Source organism: Nuphar pumila, chromosome 11, assembly GCF_984573655.1.
Source record: "Nuphar pumila chromosome 11, dmNupPumi1.hap1.1, whole genome shotgun sequence".
NCBI lineage: Eukaryota > Viridiplantae > Streptophyta > Magnoliopsida > Nymphaeales > Nymphaeaceae > Nuphar > Nuphar pumila.
Window position 1 is genome coordinate 51605854 of NC_143259.1, and position 18062 is coordinate 51623915.

Consider the following 18062-nt stretch of genomic DNA (forward strand, 5'->3'; position numbering starts at 1 on the left):
ACCAATCACATGTATTAGCTATCCTTGCTTCGGTTTGACCTCAAAAGACCTTACAGTGGCGAAAAAACCAATATTAACAAAAAGGAAAGAAGATAATCAAGTTAATACCATTCATTGTAAAGAAATAGAATATATGTCACATGGGTGCGGGTGCGACACGGGTGCGGTGCAATTTCAAAAATTTGGACACGGGGACACGACTATATATATAACAATAAATTAATAATAAGATTGTAAATTTTAAAGCAAAAATAAAAAAATAATTCTTAACAATACAAACTTACCAAAATATAACACATAAAGAAGCTTGTGAGTATAATAAACAACATAACTTATCATAAATTTGTCTCATCGTCTGAATTAGAGGGAAGAACAGGATCGAGGTAGTCAATGTTGAGAGTATGCAAATCATGTTCTCCCTCCAAGTCAAAATCTTCTGGATTTACATCACAATACTTGGATGATCCACAACTGCATCAAAAAATGATTAACTTAGTATCTAACTTCAACTTTGAATACAAATATTTAAATATGAACTTTGAATACAAAAGAAAAAAAAGTACTTATACTCATCTTTGGTGCGGCAAGAAATTAATCGTAGTTTAGAGTGAACACAAACCAAATCCTCTGCTCTTTTACTAATGAGTTTGTTTCTTTTAATGTTGTGAATTTGAGCATATGTACTCCAATTTCTTTCACAACACGATAATGTAACAGGTTGTGATAACAACTTTATTGTAAGACGTTGCAGATTTGTTGTCTCTGATCCATATGTTGCCCACCAACTAAGAGGATCTTCCTCGTCCCTTGCCACGAGTGCTGCTAAAGAATCAAATCTCCCAATAGAAAACTTTTCAAACTCACTATTTACAACCTTAAACATGTGAGGATCATTAAAAAGTTTTCTCAAGCATATCATTATATTCCTTGATATCTCAGGATCTTCATTTGGAGAAACACGACCAACACCTGCTGTCAACTATTTTTTTACATAATATTTTGGATTGAGAGAGTGTGTCATGCAATGCAAAGGTGTATTGCTTTTATCCCGTCTTCTCACTAAAACTGAATATACATGATTGTAAAATTCTGAATCATAAGTACAACATCTTTTTTCTCATGTTTAAAAATGATACTTTGAACTTTTTCAATCATATTATTTCACATTTCATAAATTCTATGAAACATGGGTACATCTTTGTCAACTTCTCACAACATTTCCCAAATAGGCTATGTAAATTCAACAAAATATATAATTTTATCCCACGAAAAATCATCACAGATGCATTTTTTGATAGCTTGAGCCTTAACATCATCTTCAGTATGATAAAAATCTCAATCTTGATCAGCCACCATCATCATCAATACATTCTTGAGTTGCTTCATTCTTTTCATCATAACAATGAGAGAAGCAAAACGAGTTTCAGCAACTTTCAATAACTTGAGATTAAAATGCCTATTAAATATAGAAAGGGCATGATGATTGTTTATAACAAAAATTCTAATATTTCAAACATCATGCTCTATTTTCTCAATCCATAAACACATTTCACGTGCATGTGCATCATCTTTTGATGGATTGCATATACTCTTAAGTGATAAATTTAAATTGTGTGTTGCACAAGGAGTCCAAAAAATATGTGAATATGTATCTTTACTTGTCAAATTCATTCATGCACGACTGCAAACTGGAGCATTGTCAGTAATGATTTGCACCACACTTTCTTCACCCACTTCTTTTATCACCTCGACAAATAATCTTTTTAAATATTCAACATCTTTATACTCCCCAGATGCGTCAAAAATCTTCAAAAAGATTGGCCCATTAAGTGAGTAAGCAATGAAGTTTATCAGTGGTCGCCTTTGTATATCAGTCCACCCATCAGAAACAATAGAGACTCCAAGTCGTTCCCATGCAAATTTTTGGGTCTCTAACAAGTCTTCAATTCTATTTTTTTCCTCTGCAAGAACGATTGCTCTTAGTTTTTTCTGAACTAGGAGGCACATAACCACTCAAATTACAATTAGCTAAAGATGTAATCATATCTTTCCAGTATGGATTTCTGGCTACATTAAAAGGAATTGAGCTTGAGTAAAAGAATCGACCAATCTTTTTATCAATTTTTGCTCTTGCCATGTTTTTGAACGACACTTGTATTGTTTTATTGCTTTCCATCTTTCTTTTCTTCAAAAGCCCTTCTTGTACATCACTAGCAATAGGAAAAGACAGATTAGTCGAATCGCTTTTCATCTCTGCAATTTTCTTCTTTTCAGCTTCCTATTGTTCTTTCTTTAATTGCTTTAACAAGTCTTTGTCAAACCCAGAACATGCCTTAATTCCTTGACCACGAATATGCAAAAGATGTGCTTTCACACGCGTATAAGAACTCATCAAAACAATCTTACATAGATTACAATGAAACTGCACATTCCCGCCACCACTAGCATTTATCCCTTTTGTCACAAGCCTCCAAAGTGGTTGAAAAACTTCTAATTCAGGGTTAGAACTTGAACCAACTGTATTGACATGCCGCTAGAACTCGCCATTATATCTAAAAAGTGAAAACTGAAAAGAAAATACATAAATAAAATAAAGTTAATAACACTTCAAAAAAATAGTATCAGGAGCTCCACCCCTCTCATTCTGTGTCGCAACTATGCGCATCAAGAAGCGCATGTTGCGGCCTGCCAAACCGTATGTCCCTTTGGCAAGATGCACAAGGAACCTTGCAGTTGAGCTGTTAACACCGAGTAGGGACACGATTCTGCTGCGGCAAACGGAAAGCAAACACAGAGACCCCAAAAGGCACCAGCCTGGCAAGAAGCCGGAAAATAAAGTATGGCAAGGGGCGGACCCCCCTGCTGGAAAATAAAGAACATGGCAGGGGGCTTCGCCCCTCGCCGAAAAATAAAGTATGGCAGGGGGCAGCCCCTTGCCGAAAAACAAGGAGGAAGGGGAAGCCCCCTGCCGGACGAAGAGGAAGAAGAACAGAAGAGGGAGGAGGCATACTTGAGACCGGTGGCTGGGGAAGAAGGTGGCTAGCATCGCCTGCAGCTACAGTCGTCGAGGTCTGAGTCATCGGCGTGACTGCAGGGGATGAAGACTGAACGGCTGGGGGGAGGCAAAGATCGACAGGTGAGCCCCTCCCCCTGTCGTAAACCGCTCTTTAGGGTTCGGCCCAACGCATGTAACATTTTGGATCTGGGTCGAGTCTGGATCTGAACCAGACCCGGATCCAAAATGAGTTTGAAAATGGACCTTTATAGACTCGGACAAAGTTGACCGAGTCTATAAAGTGGATGAACTCGGCCCAGGTGCGTTGACCGAGTCCGCCCCGTGTCCGAAACCGCACCCATGTCCGCACCCGTGTCGGGGCGTGTCAACGCGGGTGCATCGCCTCCTTAGCAGATTCTGTGTGACATAGAATAGAATCTATGGAGGCAATGGAGATCTTCCCTTTTCACTTTCTCTTTGTGATTATTATTATTAGTATTAAATTATTGTTATTATCATTATCAACAACTCAGGACTAGCCTGAAAAATAACCAAAAAATTGCAAGTAGATCATAAGGCAAAGGCCCAAATCTGGGGTACATCCTTAAAAAATTAAAAGTTCTTTCCAAGTGGGAAAAGAAGAGCTACACTACAAGGCACCATGTTCCCAACTGCACTAAATAGCGAGCGAAATTCTATCAAAACAGAAAGGCTTTTAGCGAAGATTAACCACTTCCTGCTCCGAATTTACTCCACCTAAACGTGAGATGGAGCACATTTTTCCAGGGCCGCAAATTACACACGAGGGATCCAACAAAGTCCGACAACGACGCACAGCAGAATCTAAATTTCTAGATACTCTGGACAAAGCACACCCTGGTTATCATTTTGCACTGGTTATCGTTGCTCACCTCAACCAAGTTGCACCGGTACCTCCTTTCCTCTCAACCATTCAAAGGAATGAGAACAAAGCCACCCAACATCCGGTCTCTACATTCTAAGCTGTCCAATTAATACAAGCAATCATCACGGCTACACCTTCTAAACGTTTTCACTGGAACCATTCCTCAATCAAGTTGAAGGCATACCCACCAATAACCCCAAAAAACAAAAAGCGCTTAGAAGAATGAAAAAACAACAAAAAAACACATGCTCTCGAGCCCTCCCTCAAATGCACACCCACACATCACAGTTATCTCAAAGCAATACCCACAATGAAATTCTACTGCAAAAGCACAGAACCAACAAAGCCACCATTGAGAAAAGAACACAGAGAGAAACATGGAGAAAAGGGAGCTAACCTTGAGCCACAGAGGCGGTAGGAGGGAAGGCAGGATTCGTTTGGGAGAGCACCCTCTTGGTCAAGAGACGAGCAACCCTCGAAATCATGATGGATTGCAAGACGAGCAACGGACGGCTTTCAAGTTGAAGGGGGCGAAGAGGAAGGCAACACGCTTTGACAGCATATGAGTCTGCCGACTGCAACTACGCTATGCTTAGGGGGATCAAGTGGGTCGGATTTTAGACAACGATAAGATTTCGAAAAAAGAAGAAAAAAGAACTGTGGTAGTTTTAAGATGTCTTTATCTAGTAAGGGTTTGTTTGATGGCGCGTTCGGGACTCCCCCACGTCTTAAGAACGGTTTTTCATGGTTCCACCCCCTGTTACGAAAAGAACAGAGAGACGGGGAACAAAAAAACCTGGATCCACTTTACCCCCGACACTTTCCCTCTCTCGCTGCCTCACCCCGGAATTCCCACTCTCTCTCCTCTCTCACCCCAGCCCCAGATCTTCCCTACGACGGTCCCTCCGGCGAGCGATACCTCCCAACGATCTTGTCCTCGGTGATCCTCTCTCCGGCAAGTCTGTCTCAAGCACCCTTCTCTCTCCAGCGACCCTCTTTCCAGCGATCCTGCATGTATTTCTCTGTTAATCAGACCAATTTTTTTTTAGGTTTTTTATTTTAAACCCTATTTTTGCCAAAATCCAGTTTATTGAGGGTTAGGTTTGTTCAATCAGATTTTTTTGAGGGTTTTATATTATAATCATTGTTTTTGCAACTTTTTTAGTGAATGCTTGCTAAATTAGGTTTATTCAAAGTTAGGGTTTGTTCAATCCAAATTTTTAAGAGTTTTGTATTTTAAGTACTGTTTTTGCTACTTTTTTTTAATGAATTTATTTTTTTTAATATGCTTAGATATTAGGAATTTTGTATCTTGAACAGTGTTTTTGCAAAAAAAATTAGTGAATAAATGCTAAATCTGATTGATTTGTTTTGGATATGCTTATATATTATTAGAGATTTTGTATCTTAAATACATGATTTGTATGTTTTTTAGTGAATGAATATTTATTTTGTTTTGGATATGCTTAGATCTTAGGGTTTTGCATTTGATTGCCTGTTTTTTTAGCGTTTTTAGTGAATGCATGTTAAAACAAAAAAAATTTCAATATGCTTATATATTATTAAGGATTTTATATTTTAAACATGTGATTTGCAATTTTTAACAAATGAATGCTAAATCTATTTCTTTTGTTTCTAATATGCTTAGATGTTAGGGATTTGTATTTTAATCAAAGTTTTTATAATTATTTTAGTAAATGCATGTTAAATATGTAAAGTGAAAACCCTTAGAGATCCAAAATCATTTTAATTTTTATACCATGTGGTCACTAACATAAACCTTAAGCGTCAAACATCAAATAAGGGTTGTATAATGAAATCTTTGTGATCCATTAACTAAATGAATGAATATGTATGTGTGTTAAGTTGAGTTGTGATTCTATTATCTTTGTTAGTGTTTTGATGAAAACATCATTGTGAATGCAAATTGTTCAAAATGACACAAAAAATGCAAAATAGTCGTACTAGAAAATGCAATGGAGTATCTCAAGTAGACTATTTATTTGAATGCATGTTAGATCAATCTAAATAACTTGTAATGAAATATTTAGGGGTTTGAAATAGAAGGTCATGAGGGTGGTGGAGAGTCAAATGAAAAAGAATTTAGGGATAAAATCACATTGAAAAAAATCAAAATTAAGTTGAAGCATATCGGGACCAACATAACATTAATGAACCAAACATTAACCACTTTAGGGTTTAGATGAGACGCAAAACTAAAGTTTTTTGTGGTAGATACTGAAATATGGGTTGAATATCGAGAAAACACCTAACATGAAACAATTATCAGAAACTAGAAAAAATAAAGCTATTATGAACATATTGTTGAGATGGGAAATCAATAAGTCCATCCAATTGGAACTACCACCACCACCTCCTCTCTTCAAATATGTCATAGATGAATTAAACTCATTATCACAAGTTCTAGGTGATGAGACACCCATGAGTAGCCCACCACCTAGTATGCTCTCATCTTCCAAAAGGCTTTCAATTCAAGGAAATTGCAAAATTTATAGTGATAATCAAATTGTGGATATGCTAGCAGCATTTATATGTATGTATGTGAAGACCATCAACAATGAATCTCCCTACAAATTGGCAATAAAATGTAATGATGTATTAAAAAAAATGTTGATTAATAGTAAGATTACTACGAATACGCGTGTGAAGGCATTAGACTTACTGATAGCCCCTATAATGCAACTATGTTCTTGAGCATGGATCCAAAATATCGGGTCGATTGGTTAGACTATAAATTGTCTCTCAATGTTTAAGTATGTATTTGCATAAGTCAACTCTTATGTTGATTGTGTAATGTTATTATTGTGTTGAATGTTAAATATTGTTTTTTTGCACATTAAATATTTCTCAATTAAAATGTTGCATGTTATAACAGTGTTAAATGTTTGATATACATTTTTATTGTATTCATGTTATTCTTATTCAATTATGTGCATGTTATTCAAGTTTATTGCATGATTATATATGTATATGCAAAAGTATTTACTTCACAGTGATTGTGCTTACATTCATGTTGTCATAGTATTGCATGTTACTCATATATAATTCCCAGATTTTGTACATGTTATTCATGTTAACAATGTGTAATTATATTTATTTTTGCAAAAGTATAATGACTCATCAACAAGAACTTATTTATTTACTTACTATGATGATTTTGATCATTTCTTTACATAGTTTGAGAATGCCACATAGGATAATAGTTCATGATTATATATATAGGGGTAATGATTTTGTGCATGATTGTGTGTTGGGTCATCGGCAAAATTGTTTTGATCTTTTATGCATGAAAAAACACACATTCATAGCATTATGCGAAGTTCTTCGCAGAAGTAGATTATTGCAATATGCCCATGATGTAGGTCTTGAAGAACAAGTTGCAATTTTTTTATTAACACTTGGTCATAAAGAGCAAAATAAAGCAATGCAATGTGTTCGAATACTCATGACAAATATTACAAACATGCACACACCTCAGATCTAGACCTGCCCAGTTGGGGATTACATAGAAGAGAGAAAAAGAGCTTCCTAGGACTCTTCCAGAGTGGGATGCCCCCTGGAGAATCCCACTTCCTCTAGGGCTCCACTTACCCGAGGACTCTATAAGAGAGTTGAACGCTCCCTCTGGAATCTCATCTTGGGTGGGACTGTGGATATACACTTTATCTTAATCTTTCTTTTTATCCTATAAATAGACATTTATAATTTCTTATTTTTTTAATGAGATTTATTGAGTTCAACCTCTAAATTTTATTTTGGTTTATATGATTGCGCCTAGAGGGAAAGACTCTACTCCCTCACCCGTCTATCTATCCTCACTCATCACCGGTCAATCGAGAACATATTTCTCCCTTTCAGCATGCCTTCACCTATCGCCTCGATCCATACTGCCATGTGAGATCTCACTTCTCCCTTTGTCGATTTATTCCCTTTGGTCGTGTCCCCTACCCAGAGACATGCCCAACCCACCTTGCACACCCTCCTCTATTCCCCTAGGTCGAGTCCTTACTGAAACTCACCCTCCTACTTCTGTCAATGTGTCCCCTACCCTAGCACACAACCTTGTCGCACGTTGTCCATGTTAGCAGCGAGCATGTCCTCCTCCCTAGGACATGGCCCACCCCCTTCTTCCTTGCTATATAGTTGCAGCATATCAAGTGCTACCCAGACATGCCCCAACATTCTTTTGTGGTGTGATTCTCTGAGCTGCTCCCTAGTTAGTGTGTCAGATTCGCCTGAGCCAACCTCTCAGGAATCATACTCTATTTAGTATTAGAGCATCCACCTCGAAATCCGTATAATCTTCATGGTTTTCGTACAACGATCTCGGGTGTAATGCCCAAAAATTTTAACTAAAAAATTCATGGTTTTTTTTTATAAATATGAGGTCTCATCTATGGTATTGCTTTAATCGAATTGGGCTCTAAGGAGTCAACCAACGCAAGCACTAGCATTTTAATAGCCCCCTATAACCAAATTCGAGAAAAGACGTCCAAGTGATAAAATCCTTTATATTTGAAATCATATATAATTTAGAATTCACAACAAAACATTATTTTAAAAATGGTTAAACATTCTGAGCGAGTTACAGATATTTGAAACAACTTTAGCTAACCATGAACTAAACTAATTCATTCATAATTAAATAGTTTATACCAATTGTTCAAAGAAATAAATATTAAATAAGAGTCAATATCCACAGTATCTAGATAAATTAAATGGTTTTCATGGTACCCCCACAACATCCCGCAACCGATCCTCAACTCACTCATTATCTGAACATTATAAAAGTAGGGTGTCAAACTCCCAATTGAGTCTCAGTAGGATATACATTAGCATTGCATGCGTACACAATACTAAGCATATATCAATAACAACACACAACACATAACAACAGGCATTCAACAAAATATCTACAATAGTTAAATTCAGGAACACATCATCATAACATATCATCATTAAACAATATATCATCACAAGCATGCTTTCAACAGAAACAGTAAAATAAATATAATCGCATAATGTAAAGTGATCATAATCATATAATTATTTATTTATCTTACTTAATAATATAGACACCCTCAGACAACTTCATCATTCAATCGATACCACTTGAGCATTTATTATGCTATGCATTTTATTATAACTAGAATGACTAACTGAACGATAACTCAAAAGGAGAACGACTCACAACTAAGAGAAAATCTCTTAACGGTAGCAACAATTGGATCGATCTAGAAAAGAAGACATTGCAAGTCAAGAGAACTACCACTTAGGCCACACGGTAGTCCTGACCAACTAACTCCTGTGAGTGGGGACCAAGTGAGACTTTCCGTCCACAAAACAACAACAATGTCACAGAAGCTTATACCATCTACCCTCTCTAAGGTGAACTTGGGATGCTGGATCCTGGGCATTTCGATACCCTTTCAAGGTACAAAAAAACATCAAGTGTGGGGTTATCTTTATTAAGGCCATAAGTCAATGATATTTTCATAAATTGGTGCATAATCAATACCCCATGGGTTCTCACAATCCCTTACAATTGAGTAGTCACATGTGTTTGTATGTCACACACATGCCTTACAACACAAGAATATCATTTGACCCCATGCCCACAGTCGTGCACACACATGACATATCCACATGAGCATATACAATACATTAATTCGGGCTCTCAAGCACATATCAATTCCTTGAATCGTAAGCTCACATAAGAACAATCAATCATGCATCATGAAATTCATGTATCATAGCATGTAATAATAATAATTAATCATCATGATGCATGTTTATAATCATGTCATAACATTCATTGCATATCATACTCATTTAAGCACGTACACATAATATGTATTCATTTAACTGTGCAAATATCATTCAATATATGCATAATCATAACATTGTATATCATAAATATCATTGCAAGAACACATGGTCTCTAACCATTAGTGTATCTATCTTGGTTCAATTCTTGAACCAAGACTTGTCCAACTGGTCCTCTTTCGGAACCAGGATACTTAGATCACAAAAGTTCTCACTCAGAACTACATGGACAATTTTTTTTGCGACTATTTTGCATCCAAATTCTATGTAGCAGGGGCCCTTGCCCTTCTTGATTCCATAAATTTGGAAACCCACAACATGACGACGTCTCAGGAGTTGGTAGGGGAACTATGCACCACGTTTGAGTCCCAATCCATTAAAGTGGATGGCCAAATCACCAACTTAAGTTAGAATGTAAGTGTTCTCAAAGAGGTTATGGTAGCACTCAACGGGAAAGTAGACTAGTGTTACCAGCAATTCCTCATTATTGTTGAGGATATCTAGAACTAGTTGGTTGTACGACACGAACGTCATGGAGAATCCAACTCGGGCAGCCAGTACTCAAGGTCCTCAAATGGACCCTATCAGGCTCGACAACCTAGGCTATATTTTCCTAAGTTTGTTGAAGATGACCCTATGAGCTGCTATTTTGGAATGAGCAATATTTTTGGATTGCCAGGACGCTGGATGAGGATCGGGTGGCCTTCGCCTCAATTTACCTCGAGGAAGATGCCATTCATTGGTATCATTGGTTGGTGTCCCAGTTAAGGACGTCTACTTAGGAGGGCTTTCCCCAAGCCCTAGTGATATGATTTGGCCTCTCTGCCAATGCTAATCACCATGTATTATTGTCCAAGATTCGCCAATAGGGCATCATAATTGACTACCAAACACAGTTTGAGAGGTTGAGTAACTTCATCACCAGGTGGTCCCAATAGTCGCTGATTGGGACCTTTATCGTGGGCCTCAAATCAGACCTATAGATCAAGGTTCATGCAACAAGACTTATATCTCTAATGCAAGCTTTTGAATTGACACGAGTAGGGGTGTCAATGGGTCTGGTTTACTCGGACCCAACTTGGACCAAACAGTTGGGTCCGAGTATGGTGATAAATAAGAAGACTCAATTAAGACACGGGTTCAGACCCGAAGGTCTGATTAATACATGTATCCAAGTATAGTTTGTGAAATTTTATACCAGACATGAGTTCTAATTAAGACCTATAATTTTTCAATGTAAAAATGATAAACAATATTATTTTACAGAGTATGGTTCGTGTCTGGTACATATAGTTCTTATCTGGTCCAGGTATGGTTTCTCTTATAGTGGACCCGATTAGACCTGGGTCTGGACCCAATAACATACCCAGAAATTAGGTGAAAGTCTAGTTCCACCTAGGCCAGAACCCAACCCAACCCATTGACACCTAATGTGGACTCAGTAAGCACCGATCTACGATCCAAGATCCAAATGGATCTCGATACGTGCAGAAGCGTTTCATGGGAGTGAGTCTAAATAGGACTCTAGAAAACAAAGTTTTTGGGACCCGTGCACTCTGTTTTGATAGAGGCAGTCCAAAGGAAAGTCGTGTGTGACTCACACACCTTTCCAATGAATCTGAAATCACCAGATTCAGATCAAAAGTGTCTGCTCCACAGACTCAGAACTGAGACTGGTAGACAAGTTTGCGATAGACTCCTAGGCTCAGCAGACAGTTTGTTCGAAGGGGTTTTTAACCCCTCAGACGTCAGTGTTTGCGAAAACTCTCAACGAAGGAAATGTAAGTCAAATCCAGAAATTTTAAACGAGCTATGATACATAATTTTTGGCCTACTCTATGGCCCTCTACAGATTTTGAAAATCCCTGATGAGCTAGTTGTTAACCATCCTAACCTAAGAAGCAGGTTCAGTTCAGTCACGCGAATCACCTCGGATTCAGACGCCCAAATGAGGGTTTCGAAAGAAACCCCGAACTTCACTAACATGCAGATGGTTTCGGGCGCCCGGACCCATTTCTTGACAGAAAATGGTGACACCCAATCATGATTTTTGCAGATTGTTGGAATCCACTTTCAAGCAACATATGAAACTTAAAAACTCAAACTTTCATTCAGTAACATAAGCAAAATGCTTGCATGCTAATAGATTCAGAAGTAACAAGTTTAAATTATAAGATCAAGGGGTTGAAATGCCAAACAAAGCTTGCGGATGCCAATGAAGATGAGGTAGGGTGGTTCGAAAGAGCCAACTCCTCCAGCTACAACGATCGTGGTCCTTCTCACCAGTTCAAGCTCCTTCCTTCTTCACCAAAAACACACTCACCAAAGATCCTCCTCACTCACACACTCACCTTCTTCATTTCCTTCATTTTCTTTTTTTTCTTCTAAAAAACAAAAGCTAGCCTCCACCATTTTTCTGCTAGGATTTAAGGGCACAAAGAGAGCAAGTTCTCTCATTGGCCACATGAGAGGCAGTCTCCCTTGAGGCCAATGAGGGCAGCCTCCCTTGAGGCCAATGAGAGAGCTTAATTCCAACAAGTTCTAGCTCTCATTGCACCTCAAGTTGGCCCAATGGCACAACACCCTTTTGAATTCATTGAACCAACTGGGCGGCACCTCAAACATGCCCAATGAGGATGGGCTGATGTGGTTGGTGAAGGAAAGCTTGAATACCATTGACCGAAGTCCATATTGGTCCAACTCTAGGGCACCAATATGAATCCAGGTGGTGTTATTGGATCTTGATACAAGATCTAATACTTAAACTAGATCTTTACACATATCACTTTGGATCCAACATCAAAATTGTAAAAAATAAAAATAAAAATAAAAATAAAAATAAAACTACCCAATTACCCCGTATACCCTCTAGTGCCACAAAAAGATCTTATAGGGCACTAGAACTATCTAGATCTGTAGAATCCGATACCTAAAAATAAATAAAAAATAACATGAATAAAAAAAATAAAAAGTCTAAATGATTCCAGACATACAAAATGGAATCAAACATAGAAATACAATTCCTAAGAAAAAAACAAAATATCTGAGAAATTGGAACATGATATTCAAAGTGGATCTAGGTACGCGGAGATCCAATTGGACCTAGATGGTCCTGCATGATTGGATCTGCCATGGATCATATCTCGGATCAGATTCGATCAGTTGGATATGGATCCAACTTGTCTTCAATGCACAGACCCTCAGGATGCTCTGCATTATTTCCCCTGGGTTGAAAGACTTCATCCTTGGAGCATGTTTCTGCTCAAGCGCAACTCCATAATGAAAGTGCAGTAGGATCGAGGCAACAAGCACTAGAGGGGGGTGAATAGTGCCTTTAAAAATTATCTGCGAAATATTAACGGATTTTGCAATTTGAAAAGCAATCACACAAAGGAACACAAGAATTTATCCTGGTTCGGTCTTTCCCGACCTACATCCAGTCCCCAAGCAAAACCCGTTTGAGATTTCTACTATCAACCTTGTGTAACTACAAGATCATACAGACCAAATCCGGTCCCACTTTCAGTAACACACCTAGTGAAAGCAAACAACTCCTTTAAACCAAGGAGTCCTTTCTTTTATAGAAAATTGAAATAAGTAACAACTTACAATACAACCTATGAGCCCTTCTTTTGAATGCAAATGAGATGCAATTGGCTTTTGAGGTTATTGAAATACTCTACTCACAAATTCACTATCTCTCAAAGGAATTTGAGTGAAAAACTGAAGTGAAAAATATCATGTGAGTGAGAAAATAAATACTTGAATGAATATGAGTGAAAAGCAAGAAGTAATTCAATTGGATTTTATATATTTGAGCGTAGAATGCACTCATATTTATAGTTGAAAGTTTTCATACGTTGAGGGTATGAAAGGGTGTCAAAACAGTCCATTTTGAACGATCAAAACGTTTGAAAAATGAAAAGACACCTTTTTGAAGTTTCAGGAAAAACAGCAAAATTAGTCGACTGGAACAGTAGTTAGTCGACTAATAGTTAGTTATTAGTAGACTGACAGTTACGTCGGTCGACTGATTTGTTAATCGAGCTGTTTGAAAATCTGAACTTTTGAAACTTAGTCGACTAGAGATAAAATTAGTCGACTGATAATATCATCAGTAGTCTGAAAAACCTTTCAGTCGACTGCTGCTAAAATCTTCTGAAAAACATACATTCTATCCGGTCGACTGATAAAAGCATTAGTCGACTGTTGCTAAATTTTCAGAAAACACATGTTCTGTCCAGTCGACTGATAAAACCATTAGTCGACTGCTGCTAATTTTCCAGAAAACAGACATTCTGTCCAGTCGACTGATAAAACCTTCGGTCGACGAATTTGACAAAAATGACTTTTTAGAAAATATGACGCAAAAGGATTAGTCGACTGGTGAGTCTATTGGTCGACTAATAAACACGAAAATTTAAGAAAAGAGTTTTCTAAAAAGATTTTCATAAGGGGTTCTTTTAGAAAAGTTTTTCTAAAGACTTTTTAGGTGAAATGCAATTTAAATATGCACTCTAAGTAAGACTCTTACAAGAATCTAAGACTTTTAATGAATTTAACATTTGCACACTAGTCTTCAAAGATTCTTCATCGAATTCTTCAATGTCTTCATTGCCTTAGCTGAAATGCAGTTGATTTCACTTGCTTATCATCAAAAACTTGTACTTGAAGTATCATGTACGACTTCATTGTCATAACACATAATTCCTGCAACAATTCAAAATATAATCAGTGTAGACATTATTCATTGCAATAAGAATAGAATTAAACAAGGCAAAAAATTCTTTGGAGGAATGACAATAATATTTGATGCAATGCAATTGTAATAACCGCAAATTTTATGCAGTACATAGAAATTATATTTATATATATATTTTTTTATTAACGTGAATTGGGCCTAGGATCTGTTACCCGGATCCAAAAGAAAGATATATGTGCGTATTAAAGTATTTATATAATAGTAATACTAAATAAATAAATAACTAATAATTATTATTATAAACTTGTCAAATCCACCGTTGGACCCAAGTGGATCCAACCCCTGGATCCACTGTTATTCACGCGACCCGAATCCAAATCGTGATCGGATCCAGCATCGTGGGTCGTGGTTCAGACCCGGACCTGGTCCACACCCTGTAAAACTTTAATACAGGGCGGGGGGGGGGGGGCAACCCGATATGGGTTGCCCGATAAACATAAGAAAGGGGAAAACCTGTGATCATCGCAAAATTTTTCCTCTCGTAATATTATCTCTCTTCCTTCTCTTTTTCCTTTCTATCCTTTATTTCCTCCTTTTTGAAGGGAGAAGATAAAAGACAGAAAGAAAGAAAGAAGAGAAAAGAAGAGAGAGATGAACTCTTTTACGGGGTCTCACTTGACCTTAATTTTGAAAATATTTAAAAATAACTCGCCTCCGTTTTGAAATATTTGCGAGAAAACTGGGATACGGGATTCGCTCGTCGGTACGAGGTTCGACCGTTCCTAGAGCCTTTACCAGGGGTAATCGAACCAAGGGACGAATTTATGCCTTTTGTTTTGCTAAGAAATTATCTAAGAACTTATTCTAAGTCTAAATGCACAAAGAATCATGCTTGTGCAATGCAGAGATGTATGCTCTTTTTGAAAAATTGATTTTGAAAAACTCCAAGTGTTTCTGATAAAAATAGAGTGAAGAGATGGTTTTTAACTCAGAACTTAAGATTTAAAGTTCTAAGTTTTTAGAATAATCAGAGCTTGGGAAAATAATCTAGACTTTTGAAAGGAAGGATCTTGAAATTGGGATAAAAGGAGAAGAAAGGAAACTTCAAAGTCATAAATGGACTTTGAATCATAATAAAGATGAAATGGAATTGGATCCTAACTTTTGAAATCAGAATGAAATGTGGGAAATCTAAATAGAATTGAGAAATAGAATTGATTTGAAAGTTGGAATTCAAGATGGAATTTGAATCCAAAGTCTCGATTCTAAACAGAAATTCGAGATTTAAAATTGAGTTCTGGATTTAGAATCAGAAAATGAGAATTGGATTTGAAACCTGGGATGAAATGGAATTGGATTTAAAAATTCGAATTGAGAATAGAAGTTGTTTTTGAAATCTGGAATTCAAGATGGAATTTGAACTTGAGATCCAATATGGAGCTGGATTCTGGATCCTAAAATGAATTTTGGATCTGAAGTCTAAGATCCAAGGTGAAGTTGGATTCTGGATCCTAAGATGGATTTTGGATCTGAAATCTGAGATCCAAGGTGGAATTGGGTTCTGGATCCTAAATGGAATTTGGATCTGTAATCTGAAATCCAAGATGGGATTGGATTTTGGATCCTAAATGGATTTTGGATCTTAAGTCTGAGATCCAAAGTGGAATTTGGATTTGACTTTGGATTTGGATTCCGAAAGTCCAGATAGGACTTTTGAAGATGGATCTGGGTTTTGAAAACCTAGATTGAATTTAAATTTTAAGTGGGGTCAAGTTTTGAGATTCAGAATCAATCTCAAACTGTGATTGAAGATAAGAAGATAAACTTGTTTTTGAAAATGAATCAGAAACTTCAAAGTTAAATTGAACTTTGAAAATTTTGAATTTTGAATTGAATTGGAATTTTGAATACAAAATGATTTTGAAATTCTAAAGTCAAATTGGACTTTGAAATTGAGATAGAATTGGAATAGAATTTTGATAAAAGATGTTCAAAATCACTTGGGTTTTTGAAAAGATTTTTTTTTGAAAATATGATGCAATTCTATGATTAATGAATTTAAAGAATTTGAAATTAGATTTTGAAAAACTATTTCATTCTTTAAATGAATTAAGAATGAGGTTGAAGATATAATATATCCCTGACTATGGTCATTGAATATATTATATAATAACCACATTTAAATTCAAGTGAAGAATAAAATACATTTTTGGTGCTTTTATAGAATTTAAAATGAAAATAACTCTCAATATACCCTGACTATGGTCATTGATATATATATTGAATTAATTTTAAATTAAATTCTGATAAAAGAGGAAAATATTTAAAGAAAATATGATGATTTTTGAAAAGGATCCAGTGGGGGTCCAGTGTTATTTTATAAAAGATAAAAATACTAAGTTTTGTTTACATCCTGACTATGGCCATTGATGTAAATCATCAACTTAGAATTAATCACCTCTTACGAAATGGTGCACGTGCCATTCGTGTTGCCATTTGCGAGAATTTGAGAAATAAAGGCAAAAATGCATGAAAACAAGCAATTCATGATATTTACGATGCTCATTCATCCTATCTAAAACAGGAAATGTAAATTCTCATTAAGATCCTAACTTATTACAAGTTTTGAAAATTCAAATCTCAAGTGATGTTATTCTCCTCATATTCCTTGCAAAACAACTGGATTAACATGAAAATGGAAGAAAAATGGCATATACCATGTGGATATCTACAAAATGTTCATATGAATGATGGAAAGATAGATGGAATGATATATATGCTTATACATATATATATACATGTATATGTTATATATATAGGTAAGTATATAGATACATACATATATATATATATATATGGCATGAGGAAGGAGATGAGCTAAGGGGTTGTAGGTAGTAAAGCTGGATGACCTATGTAACATGGAATGAGCTTGCAATAATATAATGACTGATAGGTGGTAAATGAAATACAAAAAAAAAAAAACTAGATATCTAAGGGTATGCTAATGATTCATTTTGCTATAATGTAGATGAGGATATACTACTGAGGCATGTGCTTTTGTGGATTTGGGAATGACATAGTGGTGAGAAGGCCACTATTATACAGATTGCAGGGAATGGATGGTAGCAGAACCGAATGGTGATGCTGTAGTGTCGTGACAACTGCAGGCCATATGCCTTGGTTGTGCACAGTATGTGGCTATGCCAATGTTAAAGCTGAAGCTGCTGGAATGATGTGTTGAAAGTGGCAATTTAAGGGGTTGTGCACAGGAGAAGTGCAGGGAATGGATGTCAGCAAGGTGCTAAATGAAGGGAAGAAATGGCTGTGTGGGATAATTAATCATTGGATATTGGTAAGTAGTATGACCACTAATGCAGCCGTGACCTCCAAAGATAAGTGCAAGCAAGTAATAACAGGTGATATTACAGGAACTTTTGCATAGAGACGCAAAGGAGATGACATATGGCTGTGCAAGTGGCTTGTGAGAGCCAGGGTGTAGGTAGAGATCCTGATGGTGAAGGCCTATTGACTGGTACGGGGGGTAATGAGATGCTGCCGTATGACAGGAGCTGCTGGTGGGTATGGCAAATAAACAAGGTCATTTGCAGAAAACT

At 36.7% G+C, this 18062-nt stretch overlaps 1 protein-coding gene across 1 annotated transcript in view; it reads right to left on the reverse strand.

Moving 5' to 3' along the window:
- Nucleotides 1-4839, reverse strand: part of ZR3 (Zim17-type zinc finger protein) — a 59328-nt gene extending 54489 nt beyond the window's left edge. The window contains exon 1 of the mRNA XM_089981210.1: nt 4297-4839. Coding sequence (XP_089837336.1) covers nt 4297-4384 — 88 coding nt within the window. The 5' untranslated portion in view covers nt 4385-4839. The remainder of the gene's footprint in view (nt 1-4296) is intronic.
- Nucleotides 4840-18062: the final 13223 nt, after the last annotated feature.